Source organism: Cherax quadricarinatus, chromosome 28 (assembly GCF_038502225.1).
Source record: "Cherax quadricarinatus isolate ZL_2023a chromosome 28, ASM3850222v1, whole genome shotgun sequence".
In the NCBI taxonomy this organism is placed as follows: domain Eukaryota; kingdom Metazoa; phylum Arthropoda; class Malacostraca; order Decapoda; family Parastacidae; genus Cherax; species Cherax quadricarinatus.
In genome coordinates, this window is record NC_091319.1 from 39,772,237 (window position 1) to 39,789,076 (window position 16,840).

Here is a 16,840-nt window from a genome sequence, read left to right on the forward strand (position 1 = left end):
TTCTTAAGACTTTTAATATTAAAGTTGTATTAAAAAATCTTGATACAGTAAAAAAAACTTTTGATAAAGAATTCCCCCCAAAATGCTGATGGATGTGTCTATAAGATTCCTTGTAAAATTTGCGATAAAGTTTATTACGGTCAAACTGGTAAAAATCTCGAACTAAGATTAAAACAACATAAATATAGCATTAGAACTGGACAAGATTCCATTGCTCTATTTATTCATGTAAGAGATTTTAACCATCCAATTGATTTTCAAAAAGTTGAGAAAGTAGTATCAAGCAAGTCCATGGTCGACAGGAATATAATTGAATCTTGTTTCATAAAAAGCAGTTTTGACAATAATATGAATATTTCCTTTGGTTTATATAAATTAGATCCATTTATAATTAATAGAATTTGGGAAGAATTTAATAATACACTGGACAAATAATTTTTAAATTTTCTTGGGTAGAATAGTTTGTGGGTGAGTTGTGAAAAGGACCTATCCAAGTTGGGTCGGCGCGCGTCAGGTGTTTAACCGTTGTGGGATTTGATAGTGAGGGGCTGGCCAGACCCCTTATATAGCTTCCTTGGATGCTTTACTTTCATAGTTCCTTGATAATGTGAGTAATCACGAAAGCGCTTGGAATTTCTCTATTCTTTCAGAGTGGTTGTTTTGCATATTCTGAAATCACCTGTTTACTGTGATCTTATTGCATATATATTTTTATTTTTTTTTTATTATCACACCGGCCGATTCCCACCAAGGCAGGGTGGCCCGAAAAAGAAAAACTTTCACCATCATTCACTCCATCACTGTCTTGCCAGAAGGGTGCTTTACACTACAGTTTTTAAACTGCAACATTAACACCCCTCCTTCAGAGTGCAGGCACTGTACTTCCCATCTCCAGGACTCAAGTCCGGCCTGCCGGTTTCCCTGAATCCCTTCATAAATGTTACTTTGCTCACACTCCAACAGCACGTCAAGTATTAAAAACCATTTGTCTCCATTCACTCCTATCAAACACGCTCACACATGCCTGCTGGAAGTCCAAGCCCCTCGCACACAAAACCTCCTTTACCCCCTCCCTCCAACCCTTCCTAGGCCGACCCCTACCCCGCCTTCCTTCCACTACAGACTGATACACTCTTATATATATATATATATATATATATATATATATATATATATATATATATATATATATATATATATATATATATATATATATATATATATATATATATATATATATATATATATATATATATATATATATATATATATATATATATATATATATATATATATATATATATATATATAGGTATAGTCCCATGCTAAGCGCTTGCCATTCTTCCAAGGATAGATGGTGATCCCATCAGGGCAGTTTGCTGGGTTTTGGGTATTGTTAGCTGCTAGCGATTGCAGCTCCCTCTCGGCTGGGCATCCAGCTGTAGCAATTGATATCTTTATGATGTTGTAGACCTCATTGTGTCTTGCATGCCAGCTCTTGGTTTTGGAACAGTTAAGAACATGTAGACCGTATTGGTCTGTTTGCACTTCGCCGCAAATACATGTACATTCTGTATGAATTGGGGCAGCAATGCGCAGAGCCACTGCAATACGGAGGGTCTTAGGGTCAAGTCGCGTTCCCATTGTCGATATGGGAACTGTTTGGAGGAAGTCCCTGGAGTGATGTGCATTCACAGCCTGAAGACGGGCAGTCTCCCTATCTGATGTTGCAGCCCTGAGCATGTTGGCAAGCACCTTTTCAGCGATCGGACCATCCCAGCTTGACTGTTTGTGAGCCAGTGCTGCACTAGGGTTTGGTGCTGGAGCAGTACCATCTATTCATTGATGGCACTGGCATAGCTAGGGTCCTGTATTCCTGCTGAGTCACTGAGGTTATCAGGGAGAATTTGTCTTATCAACTCGTTTGATGCTATGGAAGAGGATAGGAAAGCTGGTAGAGCAATCTGGAAAGATCTGCGTACTCCTAGCCCCCCAAGCCTGGCCGGAAGTGAGGCTTGCAACCACTGTCCATCTTCAAGGGAAAGATTCAATACACTCTCTAGCATGGCCTTCAGGAGAGAGTCATATTCCTTGAGTTTTGGACTGCTGAAGGCTGGGGAGCATCTCAGAAAATAGGTAAGTTTTGGGATTGACAGGCACCTGGTGAGTAGGTAGAAGGCATCGTGTGTGTCAATGTCTTTCATCCTGCTTTCCATCGTCCGGAGGTCTGAGACTTTTTTTTCTAGGATCAGATCGATGGCATTGGACCCAAGAGGAGCACCAAGGAGAGTGCTATTGGCTGGATCAATGGCTATTTCTCCTGGTAAAACGGTGCTAATATTCTGGATCATCTGTCGATTGGTAGAAACTATTTCACATTTGGTGGGGTTTAAAGAAAGGCCCAGGCTTTCTCCCATGTCTTTAATTTTACTGATGTCCTCTAGGTGAGATTCTTTTGTGCCAGCTAAGGTACCATCATCCAAGAACCAGATATTGAGCTCGCTAGAGAGTGCTTCTGTGACTTCCTTGATGACAAAATAGAATAGAAAGGGGGCGAGAGGGTTCCCCTGTTGCACGCCCTCACATGAGTCAATTTTATGGTCCCCAAACAATAGTTTGGAAGTCACACTATAACACGATTCTATGAAGGGATAAAGGGAAGGAAGTTTCTATGAACTGCTGGGAAAGCAGCAACCCTTCTGACTGAGTTGAAAGCGTTGGCAAAGTCCAATTTGACCAAGGCTTTTTCATCGGACACGTTTTTGATATATATTCATGCTGCGTGGGCAGCTGCTTCACAGCCCTATTGAACGCCGAAACCGAGCTGAGTTGGTTTCAGCATTGCAGCAGCCTCTTGACTCACCCTTCTTACTGCAGCCTTGGCGACTAGGCGCCGAAGGGTGTTGCCCACTGCAATGGGCCTGATTCCACCATCCTTTTTCCGTTGTTAGGTAAGACACATATGCAACAGTTAGGTATCTTTATTTCGAAACGTTTCGCCTACACAGTAGGCTTCTTCAGTCGAGTACAGAAAAGTTGATAGAAGCAGAAGAGACTTGAAGACGATGTAATCAGTCCATCACCCTTAAAGTTTTGAGGTGGTCAGTCCCTCAGTCTAGAGAAGAGCATTGTTTCATAGTCAGAAACAATATGGAGTTGAAGTGACAGGATGGAGCCTTATATAGCGCCAGGAGGTGAGACGTAGGTCACTAGTAGAACGCAGATGTTGGGAGGTCAGGTCCCTCTCAAATCCAGCCGTTCTCACTAGTAGAGGTTGTCGAAGATGAATGCAGGTCTGTACCAAGATACCCTTGTGTTGCAGTGTCTGACAGATTGAACATTAAAATGGTATAAAATACCGACAGGTTGTTAGGTATCCATTTCCTCTAAATAAGATGCACTGGTGGTGGAAATTTTACATCAGAAAAGAGCATTCTCAAGCTGTTATGTAGCACCACTTCTCTTTCTTCCCCGGGGAAAGACACTACGAGTACTGGAAGTGTCTCCTTCCAGAGAAACCTTCATTACAATACCAGCCTCGTCACATAATTTTTGTATAGCCTAAACAGAAATATTGTTGGTAGAAGCGACTTCCAGCATGACTCGCGAAATAGCAATGACACGATTACATAGAAATCACTAAGTGTGGCTGTAGAATAATTCACTGTAATAAGAGATAAGATTTTTCCTAAATGATTTATGTGGAAAATTACATTTATCTGAATGTATCATTATGTACATAACAGTAAATGAACATAGATAATTATTATTTATCAGTTAGACAAGTAGGAATTTGGGACACCTAGGTCGCCCAAAATGTCCCCCTTCGATACCTACCACTGTCATATCCACAAGTTGCTCTGGACCTATTAATTATAAATGAAATATACATCACCAGGAATGCTGGTAAATATATAAATGTGTGGACTATATATTAAAAATAGTAAATGATTACATATATACAAGTATACATAACAGAAGGAGAATATCTTAAAATCACTCACCAATTTGACTGGAGATTAATGTGTCATGTACAGGACCCCCCCTTTTGCCTACATTTATGAAAAATTTACTGGCCAGAATTTAAACATAAATTAGACAGCTTATCTGAGGGTCCTGGAGTTGTCCTGTCCTGTCGCCTGATATCTCAAGTTATGCAGGAATGTACATCGAACAATTTCGCCTCCTATTTGAGAGGTGTCAACCCAATTTTAACCTCTAGAGCACGAAAAATTCTTCCCATTACACAATGTCTGTTACTCCAATTCAAACAAACAATGGCGACTGTCCTTCTGCGCAGGCGCAGCTTTCCGTTTTTGAGAACATAAATTTTATTAAATACAGTATGGCCATCTATTTACATATAACTACTGTATTTCTGGAAAATATTTACAGTATTTTCCACAATTTATTCAGATTTTCATATTATGCCAAGATTTATTGACTAAATGTGAAATCAGCTATTAGTTGTGTTTTGCTGACTTGCCACGTCTTCCGTAAGTGCTCGTTTAATGACTAGTTTTCTGGCTTAGCAAAATGCTGCAGTTTCCGTGACTTGGAGAATATCATCTTATGGAAAAATATCAAAAATTTTAACATTCGCCATCCAAGTGGCTTTGACTGTAACATCTGGAGTCACAATGGTGGCCCGGTGGTCTGGTGGCTAAAGCTCCCGCTTCACACACGGAGGGCCCGGGTTCGATTCCCGGCGGGTGGAAATTCCGACACGTTTCCTTACACCTATTGTCCTGTTCACCTAGCAGCAAATAGGTACCTGGGTGTTAGTCGACTGATGTGGGTCGCATCCTGGGGGACAAGATTAAGGACCCCAATGGAAATAAGTTAGACAGTCCTCGATGACGCACTGACTTTCTTGGGTTATCCTGGGTGGCTAACCCTCCGGGGTTAAAAATCCGAACGAAATCTTATCTTATCTTAACAATATGTTTTAACCAATGCTTCGGCTATTAATTTTAACATTCGCCATCCAAGTGGCTTTGACTGGAGTCACAGTGTATCAAACAATACGTTTTAACCAATGCTTCGGCTATTAATTTAAAATCCCTGATCAAATTGTTAATACATAAGGCTGGGTAGAGAATGCGTTACCACAGGCAAAATTTCAGAATGAGTATATGACGATCACAGCTTCATTACTTCCTTGCCTATCTTTGTGTAACCAAAGATCTTTATTTTCAAGCGAGTTAGTGGTAAGGGTATGGAGCGCACACCACTAGCATGGCTGACCGTGAGGAGGTTGCTGCTGGAGGGGCTGCTGGTGCTGATGATAACAATGACCTCTACGACAGCTTCCGGTGATACAGCAGGTGAGTGTGTTTTGGTATGTTCTCTCACCTTCTGAAAATATATATAAATTAATAGTTCAATATGTCAGGATTTTACTATATTTTAGTGGAAATATTATTAACTGAGAGTCAGAGAAAGAGTGTTTCCTAGACAACAGCAACAGGGTTACATTAAATATTTTAACATGCATGGTAAAACTATTGGAAAATCCTGAGCAAGCTCTTGAATTGTCAGGTCAAGGAATCAGCGAGAATGACAAAACAAGAACTGGTCTCCACATCACAGTCATTTTATTTATTTACAGGAGATAAAGAATATGTCCCATTTGTGACGAATGATTATGCGTTCCTATGCTTCGACTACATGGGAAATATGTACATGAAAAGATATATGGAGTTTGAGACAAACGTGATTACATAAGAAGGGAACTATTTTTAGATATGAGTTTTTGTTAATGCGGTTATACCAGTGGGATAAATAATTTGAAGGAAATACACCATAAATTAAATGATGCAATTTCTTGCAAGGAAGTGCCTAGCAGGAAACAAATGATTCAAAAAAGTATTCATTGAAGAAATAAGGACGATACCCAAGAGCCAGAGAGGACTGATAGCTCAGAGAAAACTGAGCATTACCATAACAGGGAATAGAATAAAATACTAAGCAACCTGGACATAGTAGAATGCAAATGGATTTAGCAAGGTGTCTCCATGGGTCAGGAGAAAGGTAGATAACACACTGAATGAATACTTAACAAAAATCTATTGCATGTCAATGAAGAAAGACCATATTCCGAAGCGCCTTACTACAGCCCGTGGACAGTCCAGAGAGAACTTCGATCTTTACTCCCCAGCACCTTGGATGTGCCCACCTACCATCCTGACGTGATTACATTATATCCCTGGAAGAATGGAAGACTGCTAGTGTAGGACAATTCCTGTTTTTCATTCAGGTATTCAAGAAGCGAGGACAACAATAAATAACAAGCCAGTAACGTTAAGGAACATGATCTCTAAGGTTACGGTGAAGCGGTAGTTCACTTGAAGTGTGTTAGACCCCAGATAACAGCCAGCATGGGTTTAGGGAAGGTAAACCATGTCTGATATACAGCAATTAGTGTTCAGCTACATGGTTAGAGAAATTACCCAGGAATAAGGTCGATTAGGGAGCTGCCGAGACTAGTCCATAAAGTGAGAGAACACAAGGGTAGCAGAAAATATACTTTGCTCGATATCAGGGGATGAGGAGGGCCAGAAAGTAACAGTACCGCAAGAGTTGCTATTGACAAATTTTAATAATTAATGCCCCTCAAAGTTATAAGTTGTGGCTGCTACTGTTCTTTATATTGGTAAACGACATTCTTTTGACTATAAATGAGGTAGAACGTTTGAGAAGAATAAATGCCAGAGAATACAGAAAAAGGCCACAAGAGAATCTGGACAGACTAAAGTAGTTCTAAAATGGATGGTTATTAAACGTCGTCCCCAGCTAGTGGAAGGTCATGAAAACGAAGAAGAAACAGAACACCAGATAGAGAATTGCAAATGGGATGCAAAATTTATGAAGCTCAGGAAAGAACGCACAAAAACGATATAGTCTTTAACCTAAGATAACCAAATAAAGTCAAACATTGTGCTTATTTAACTCTGAATAACCAGAGAGTCAAAACTGTGACTAATGTCTAATCAAACAAACATTAGATAATTATTTCACAGAGACCAATTTGATTAGTAAAATCGGTACGTGATATAACTTACACATACTAACATCAACAGATTGTTTACCTCCAGGAAAACACATCAACACTAAAAGATTAAAACTGACCAAAGATGCTTTCCCTGTTATTGCACAGTACGCAACAAAACTTGCACTTACACAGTTATATCCACGAAGTCTTCCAGTCATTCCATACGATGTAACAGCCATTGAAGAAACATGCCGTTCACTACAGTTATTTTTTAATCAGAGGAAAGCGCAAAAGCCTTAAGGTGTTTTATAGGGGCTGTATAATTCGATCAAAGCATGGGGAGGTGCAGTTCTTCGGATCAAGAGCATCTCACCAGAATCAAGGCAAAATAATGCATTTACATAGAATGATACTATGCTATTTCGTGATTTAAGGTATAAGAAATAATATCAACACACTCCATTAATTATTACAACTTAGTAAGTGGAATACACCACTTGTGAAGTGCTGGAGTCGAACACAAACGGCTGTCTACACTTGTCACACGGTAACACAGGCGCCTGTCTACACTTGTCACACCGTAACACAGGCGCCTGTCTACACTTGTCACACGGTAACACAGGCGGCTGTCTACACCTCTCACACGGTAACACACAGGCGCCTGTATACACCTGTCACACGGTAACACAGGCGCCTGTCTACACCTGTCACACGGTAACACAGGCGGCTGTCTACACCTCTCACACGGTAACACAGGCGCCTGTCTACACCTGTCACACGGTAACACAGGTGCCTGTCTACACCTGTCACACGGTAACACAGGCGCCTGTCTACACCTGTAGACCTGTACATGGCACCCACTCTGTGCATATGGCACCCACTCTGTGCACATGGTACCCACCCTGTGCACATGGCACTCACCCTGTGCACATGGCACACACCTTGTGCCCATGGCACTCATCCTGTGCGCAAGGCACCAACCCAGTGCACATGGCACCCACCCCGTGCATATGGCGCTCACCCTGTGTACAAGGCACTCGCCCTGTGCACATGGTACTCACCCTGTGCACATGGCAATCACCCTGTGAACATGGCACTCACCCTGTGCACATGGCACTCACACTGTGCACATGGCACTCACCCTCTGCACATAGCACTCGCCATGTGCACATGGCACTCACCCTGTGCACATGTCAATCACCATGTGCACATGACACCCACCATTGCACATGGAACCCACTCTGAGCACATGGCACTCACCCTCTGCACATGGCACTCACCCTGTGCACATGGTACTCACCCTGTGCACATGGCACTCACCCTGTGCACATGGTACTCACCCTGTGCACATGGGACTCACCTTGTGCACATGGCACTCACCTTTGCACGTGACACTCACCTTCTGCACATGGCACTCACCCTGTGCACATGGCACTCACTTTGTGCACATGGTACTCACCCTGTGCACATGGTACTCACCCTGTGCATATGGCACTCAACCTGTGCACATGGCACTCACTCTGTGAACATGGCACCCACCCTGGGAACATGGCACTCACCCTGTGCACATGGTACTCACCCTGTGCACATGGCACTCACCCTGTGCACATGGCACTCACCCTGTGCACATGGTACTCACCCTGTGCACATGGCACTCACCCTGTGCACATGGCACTCACCCTGTGCACATGGTACTCACCCTGTGCACATGGCACTCACCCTGTGCACATGGCACTCACCCTGTGCACATGGTACTCACCCTAAGCACCTGGCAGTCACCCTGTGCACATGGCACTCACCCTGTGCACATGGCACTCACCTTGTGCACATGGCACTCACCCTGTGCACATGGCACTCACCCTGTGCTCATGGCACTCACCCTGTGAACATGGTACTCACCCTGTGCACATGGTACTCACCCTGTGCACATGGTACTCACCCTGTGCACATGGCACTCAACCTGTGCACATGGTATTCACCCTGTGCTCATGGCACTCACCCTGTGAACATGGTACTCACCCTGTGCACATGGTACTCACCCTGTGCACATGGTACTCACCCTGTGCACATAGCACTCACCCTGTGCACATGGTACTCACCCTGTGCACATGGTACTCACCCTGTGCACATGGTACTCACCCTGTGCACATGGTACTCACCCTGTGCACATGGTACTCACCCTGTGCACATGGCACTCACCCTGTGCACATGGTACTCACCTTGTGCACATGGCACTCACCCTGTGCACATGGCACTCACCCTGTGCACATGGTACTCACCCTGTGCACATGGCACCCACCCTGTGTGCATAGTACTCACCCTGTGCACATGGTACTCACCCTGTGCACATGGCACTCACCCTGTGCACATGGTACTCACCCTGTGTACATGGCACTCACCCTGTGCACATGGCACCCACCCTGTGTGCATAGTACTCACCCTGTGCACATAGTACTCACCCTGTGCACATGGAACTCACCCTGTGCACATGGTACTCACCCTGTGCACATGGTACTCACCCTGTGCACACGGCACCCATCCTGTGTGCATAGTACTCACCCTGTGCACATAGTACTCACCCTGTGCACATGGCACTCACCCTGTGTGCATAGTACTCACCCTGTGCACATAGTACTCATCCTGTGCACATGGCATTCACCCTGTGCACATGGCACTCACCCTGTGCACATGGCACTCACCCTGTGTACATGGCACTCACCCTGTGTGCATAGTACTCACCCTGTGCACATAGTACTCACCCTGTGCACATGGCACTCACCCTGTGTGCATAGTACTCACCATGTGCACATAGTACTCACCCTGTGCACATGGCATTCACCCTGTGCACATGGCACTCACCCTGTGCACATGGCACTCACCCTGTGTACATGGCACTCACCCTGTGTGCATAGTACTCACCCTGTGCACATAGTACTCACCCTGTGCACATGGCTCTCACCCTGTGTGCATAGTACTCACCCTGTGCACATAGTACTCACCCTGTGCACATGGCACTCGCCCTGTGCACATGGCACTCACCCTGTGTACATGGCACTCACCCTGTGTGCATAGTACTCACCCTGTGCACATAGTACTCACCCTGTGCACATGGCTCTCACCCTGTGTGCATAGTACTCACCCAGTGCACATAGTACTCACCCTGTGCACATGGCACTCGCCCTGTGCACATGGCACTCACCCTGTGCACATGGCACTCACCCTGTGTACATGGCACTCACCCTGTGCACATGGCACCCACCCTGTGTGCATAGTACTCACCCTGTGCACATGGTACTCACCCTGTGCACATGGCACTCACCCTGTGCACATGGTACTCACCCTGTGCACATGGTACTCACCCTGTGCACATGGCACTCACCCTGTGCACATGGTACTCACCCTGTGCACATGGTACTCACCCTGTGCACATGGCACCCACCCTGTGCACATGGCACCCACCCTGTGTACATGGCACTCACCCTGTGCACATGGCACTCACCCTGTGTACATGGCACTCACCCTGTGTGCATAGTACTCACCCTGTGCACATAGTACTCACCCTGTGCACATGGCACTCACCCTGTGTGCATAGTACTCACCATGTGCACATAGTACTCACCCTGTGCACATGGCATTCACCCTGTGCACATGGCACTCACCCTGTGCACATGGCACTCACCCTGTGTACATGGTACTCATCCTGTGTGCATAGTACTCACCCTGTGCACATAGTACTCACCCTGTGCACATGGCTCTCACCCTGTGTGCATAGTACTCACCCTGTGCACATAGTACTCACCCTGTGCACATGGCACTCGCCCTGTGCACATGGCACTCACCCTGTGTACATGGCACTCACCCTGTGTGCATAGTACTCACCCTGTGCACATAGTCCTCACCCTGTGCACATGGCTCTCACCCTGTGTGCATAGTACTCACCCTGTGCACATAGTACTCACCCTGTGCACATGGCACTCGCCCTGTGCACATGGCACTCACCCTGTGCACATGGCACTCACCCTGTGTACATGGCACTCACCCTGTGCACATGGCACTCACCCTGTGCACATGGCACCCACCCTGTGCACATGGCACTCACCCTGTGCACATGGCACTCACCCTGTGCACATGGCACCCACCCTGTGCACATGGCACCCACCCTGTGTACATGGCACTCACCCTGTGCACATGGCACCCACCCTGTGCACATGGCACCCACCCTGTGCACATGGCACCCACCCTGTGCACATGGCACTCACCCTGTGCACATGGAACCCACCCTGTGCACATGGCACCCACCCTGTGCACATGGCACTCACCCTGTGCACATGGCACTCACCCTGTGCACATGGCACCCACCCTGTGCACATGGCAATCACCCTGTGCACATGGCACTCACCCTGTGCACATGGCACTCACCTACACCTGCTAATAAGCTCAGTAATCTTGCCCACGATACATTACACAAATCTTGAAAATTTCAAGCCTCTCGAATAAGTCGATATTGAGTAATTAAAAAAAAAATTTGAGAATGTTCCCAAAAACAGAAAATTTCTCGTTATACTACTAAGGAAAAATCATACACCCTCAATTTTATTTTATTTTTTATTCTTATTCTTCTCTTATTCTTTTCTCTTATTATTTTCTCTTATTTATTATGTTTTCAAATCTTTCCAAACCTGTTAGAAAATATATTTGACATAGATTTTTTAGAAATTAATTTTAATAATATTGCCCCAAAAATTGTAAATTGGCACCACACAGCCCAAATTTAATACCATAGGAATAACAATCCAGTGTATAGAGTTACAGTGTAGTACACATGGAGTACACATGTACAGTGTAGTACACATGGAGTACACATGTACAGTGTAGTACACATGGAGTACACACGTACAGTGTAGTACACATGGAGTACACATGTACAGTGTAGTACACATGGAGTACACATGTACAGTGTAGTACACATGGAGTACACATGTACAGTGTAGTACACATGGAGTACACATGTACAGTGTAGTACACATGGAGTACACATGTACAGTGTAGTACACATGGAGTACACATGTACAGTGTAGTACACATAGAGTACACAGGTACAGTGTAGTACACATAGAGTACACAACACATGCACAGTGTAGTACACATGGAGTACACATGTACAGTGTAGTACACATGGAGCTCACATGTACAGTGTAGTGCACATGGAGTACACATGTACAGTGTAGTACACATGGAGTACACATGTACAGTGTAGTACACATGGAGTACACATGTACAGTGTAGTACACATGTACAGTGTAGTGCACATGGAGTACACATGTACAGTGTAGTACACATGGAGTACACATGTACAGTGTAGTGCACATGGAGTACACATGTACAGTGTAGTACACATGTACAGTGTAGTACACATAGAGTACACATGTACAGTGTAGTACACATGGGGTACACATGTACAGTGTAGTACACATGTACAGTGTAGTACACATGTACAGTGTAGTACACATGGAGTACACATGTACAGTATAGTACACATGGAGTACACATGTACAGTGTAGTACACATGGAGTACACATGTACAGTGTAGTACACATGGAGTACACATGTACAGTGTAGTACACATGGAGTACACATGTACAGTGTAGTATACATGGAGTACACATGTACAGTGTAGTACACATGGAGTACACATGTACAGTGTAGTGCACATGGAGTACACATGTACAGTGTAGTACACATGGAATACACATGTACAGTGTAGTACACATGGAGTACACATGTACAGTGTAGTACACATGGAGTACACATGTACAGTGTAGTGCACATGGAGTACACATGTACAGTGTAGTACACATGGAGTACACATGTACAGTGTAGTACACATGGAGTACACATGTACAGTGTAGTACACATGGAGTACACATGTACAGTGTAGTGCACATGGAGTACACATGTACAGTGTAGTACACATGTACAGTGTAGTACACATAGAGTACACATGTACAGTGTAGTACACATGGAGTACACATGTACAGTGTAGTACACATGGAGTACACATGTACAGTGTAGTACACATGGAGTACACATGTACAGTGTAGTACACATGGAGTACACACGTACAGTGTAGTACACATGGAGTACACATGTACAGTGTAGTACACATGGAGTACACATGTACAGTGTAGTACACATGGAGTACACATGTACAGTGTAGTACACATGGAGTACACATGTACAGTGTAGTACACATGAAGTACACATGTACAGTGTAGTACACATGGAGTACACATGTACAGTGTAGTACACATGGAGTACACAGGTACAGTGTAGTACACATAGAGTACACAACACATGCACAGTGTAGTACACATGGAGTACACATATACAGTGTAGTACACATGGAGCTCACATGTACAGTGTAGTGCACATGGAGTACACATGTACAGTGTAGTACACATGGAGTACACATGTACAGTGTAGTACACATGGAGTACACATGTACAGTGTAGTACACATGTACAGTGTAGTGCACATGGAGTACACATGTACAGTGTAGTACACATGGAGTACACATGTACAGTGTAGTGCACATGGAGTACACATGTACAGTGTAGTGCACATGGAGTACACATGTACAGTGTAGTACACATGGAGTACACATGTACAGTGTAGTACACATGGAGTACACATGTACAGTGTAGTACACATGGAGTACACATGTACAGTGTAGCACACATGGAGTACACATGTACAGTGTAGTGCACATGGAGTACACATGTACAGTGTACTGCACATGGAGTACACATGTACAGTGTAGTACACATGGAGTACACATGTGCAGTGTAGCACACATGGAGTACACATGTACAGTGTAGTGCACATGGAGTACACATGTACAGTGTAGCACACATGGAGTACACGTGTACAGTGTAGTACACATGGAGTACACATGTGCAGTGTAGTACACATGGAGTACACATGTACAGTGTAGTACACATGGAGTACACATGTGCATTGTAGTACACATGGAGTACACATGTACAGTGTAATACACATGGAGTACACATGTACAGTGTAGTACACATGTACAGTGTAGTACACATGTACAGTGTAGTACACATGGAGTACACATGTACAGTGTAGTACACATGTACAGTGTAGTACACATGTACAGTGTAGTACACATGTACAGTGTAGTACACATGGAGTACACATGTACAGTGTAGTACACATGTACAGTGTAGTACACATGTACAGTGTAGTACACATGTACAGTGTAGTACACATGGAGTACACATGTGCAGTGTAGTACACATGTACAGTGTAGTACACATGGAGTACACATGTACAGTGTAGTACACATGGAGTACACATGTACAGTGTAGTACACATGGAGTACACATGTACAGTGTAGTACACATGTACAGTGTAGTACACATGTACAGTGTAGTACACATGGGGTACACATGCGCACTTTAGTACTCATGGAGCACACATGCACAGCGTAGTACTCTTGGAGTACACATGCACAGCGTAGTACTCATGGAGTACACATGCACACTTCAGTACTCATGGAATACACATGCACACTGTAGTACTCATGGAGTACACATGCAAAGCGTAGTACTCATGGAGTACACATGCACAGCGTGGTACTATTGGAGTACACATACACACTGTAGTACTCATGGAGTACACATGCACACTATAGTACTCATGGAGTACACATGCACAGCGTGGTACTATTGGAGTACACATACACACTGTAGTACTCATGGAGTACACATGCACACTTTAGTACTCATGGAGTACATATGCACAGTAGTATTCATGGAGTACACATGCACAACGTAGTGCTCATGGAGTACACATGCACACCGTAGTACTTATGGAGTACACATGCATACTGTAGTTCTCATGGAGTACACATGCACTATAGTACTCATTTAATACACATACACTGTAGTACTCATGGAGTACACATGTACAGCGTAGTACTCATGGAGTGCACATGCACAGTGTAGTGCTCATGGAGTACACATGTACACTGTAGTACTCATGGAGTACACATGCACACTGTAGTACTCATGGAGTACACATGCACATCGTAGTACCCATGGAGTACACATGCACACTGTAGTACTCATTGAGTACACATGCACACTGTAGTACTCATGGAGTACACATGCACATCGTAGTACCCATGGAGTACACATGCACACTGTAGTACTCATGGAGTACACATGCACACTGTAGTACTCATGGAGTACACATGCACATCGTAGTACCCATGGAGTACACATGCACACTGTAGTACTCATTGAGTACACATGCACACTGTAGTACTCATGGAGTACACGTGCACACTCTAGTACTCATGGAGTACACATGCACATTGTAGTACTCATGGAGTACACATGCACATCGTAGTACCCATGGAGTACACATGCACACTGTAGTACTCATGGAGTACACATGCACATCGTAGTACCCATGGAGTACACATGCACACTGTAGTACTCATGGAGTACACATGCACAGCGTAGTACTCATGGAGTACATATGCACACTGTAGTACTCATAGAGTACACATGCACACTGTAGTACTCATGGAGTACACATGCACACTGTAGTACTGATGGAGTACACATGCACACTGTAGTACTGATGGAGTACACATGCACACTGTAGTACTCATAGAGTACACATGCACACTGTAGTACTCATGGAGTACACATGCACACTGCAGTACTCATGGAGTACACATGCACACTGTAGTACTCATGGAGTACACATGCACATTGTAGTACCCATGGAGTACACATGCACACTGTAGAACTCATGGAGTACACATGCACACTGTAGTACTCATGGAGTACACATGCATAGTGTAGTACTGATGGAGTACACATGCACACTGTAGTACTCATGGAGTACACATGCACGCTGTAGTACTCATGGAGTACTCATGCACACTGTAGTACTCATGGAGTACTCATGCACACTGTAGTACTCATGGAGTACACATGCACACTGTAGTACTCATGGAGTACACATGCACACTGTAGTACTCATGGAGTACACATGCACACTGTAGAACTCATGGAGTACACATGCACAGCGTAGTACTCATGGAGTACATATGCACACTGCAGTACTCATGGAGTAGACATGCACACTGTAGTACTCATGGAGTACACATGCATAGTGTAGTACTGATGGAGTACACATGCACACTGTAGTACTCATGGAGTACACATGCACACTGTAGTACTCATGGAGTACTCATGCACACTGCAGTACTCATGGAGTACACATGCACACTGTAGTACTCATGGAGTACACCTGCACACTGTAGTACTCATGGAGTACACATGCACACTGTAGTACTCATGGAGTACACATGCACAATGTAGTACTCATGGAGAACTCATGCACACTGTAGTACTCATGGAGTACTCATGCACACTGTAGTACTCATGGAGTACACATGCACACTGTAGTACTCATGGAGTACACATGCGCACTGTAGTACTCATGGAGTACACATGCACACTGTAGTACTCATGGAGTACACATGCACACTGTAGTACTCATGGAGTACTCATGCACACTGTAGTACTCATGGAGAACTCATGCACACTGTAGTACTCATGGAGTACACATGCACACTGTAGTACTCATGGAGTACACATGCACACTGTAGTACTCATGGAGTACACATGCACACTGTAGTACTCATGGAGTACTCATGCACACTGTAGTACTCATGGAGTACACATGCACACTGTAGTACTCATGGAGTACTCATGCACACTGTAGTACTCATGGAGTACACATGCA

At 44.4% G+C, this 16,840-nt stretch overlaps 1 protein-coding gene across 2 annotated transcripts in view; it reads left to right on the plus strand.

Moving 5' to 3' along the window:
- The window catches only part of LOC128693117 (adhesion G protein-coupled receptor L3), a 305,787-nt gene that overhangs the window by 3,032 nt on the left and 285,915 nt on the right, over positions 1-16,840 (plus strand). For both annotated transcript variants that reach the window (XM_070089532.1, XM_070089533.1), the window contains exon 2: positions 5,201-5,327. In XM_070089532.1, coding sequence (XP_069945633.1) covers positions 5,219-5,327 — 109 coding nt within the window. In that variant the 5' untranslated portion in view covers positions 5,201-5,218. The remainder of the gene's footprint in view (positions 1-5,200; positions 5,328-16,840) is intronic.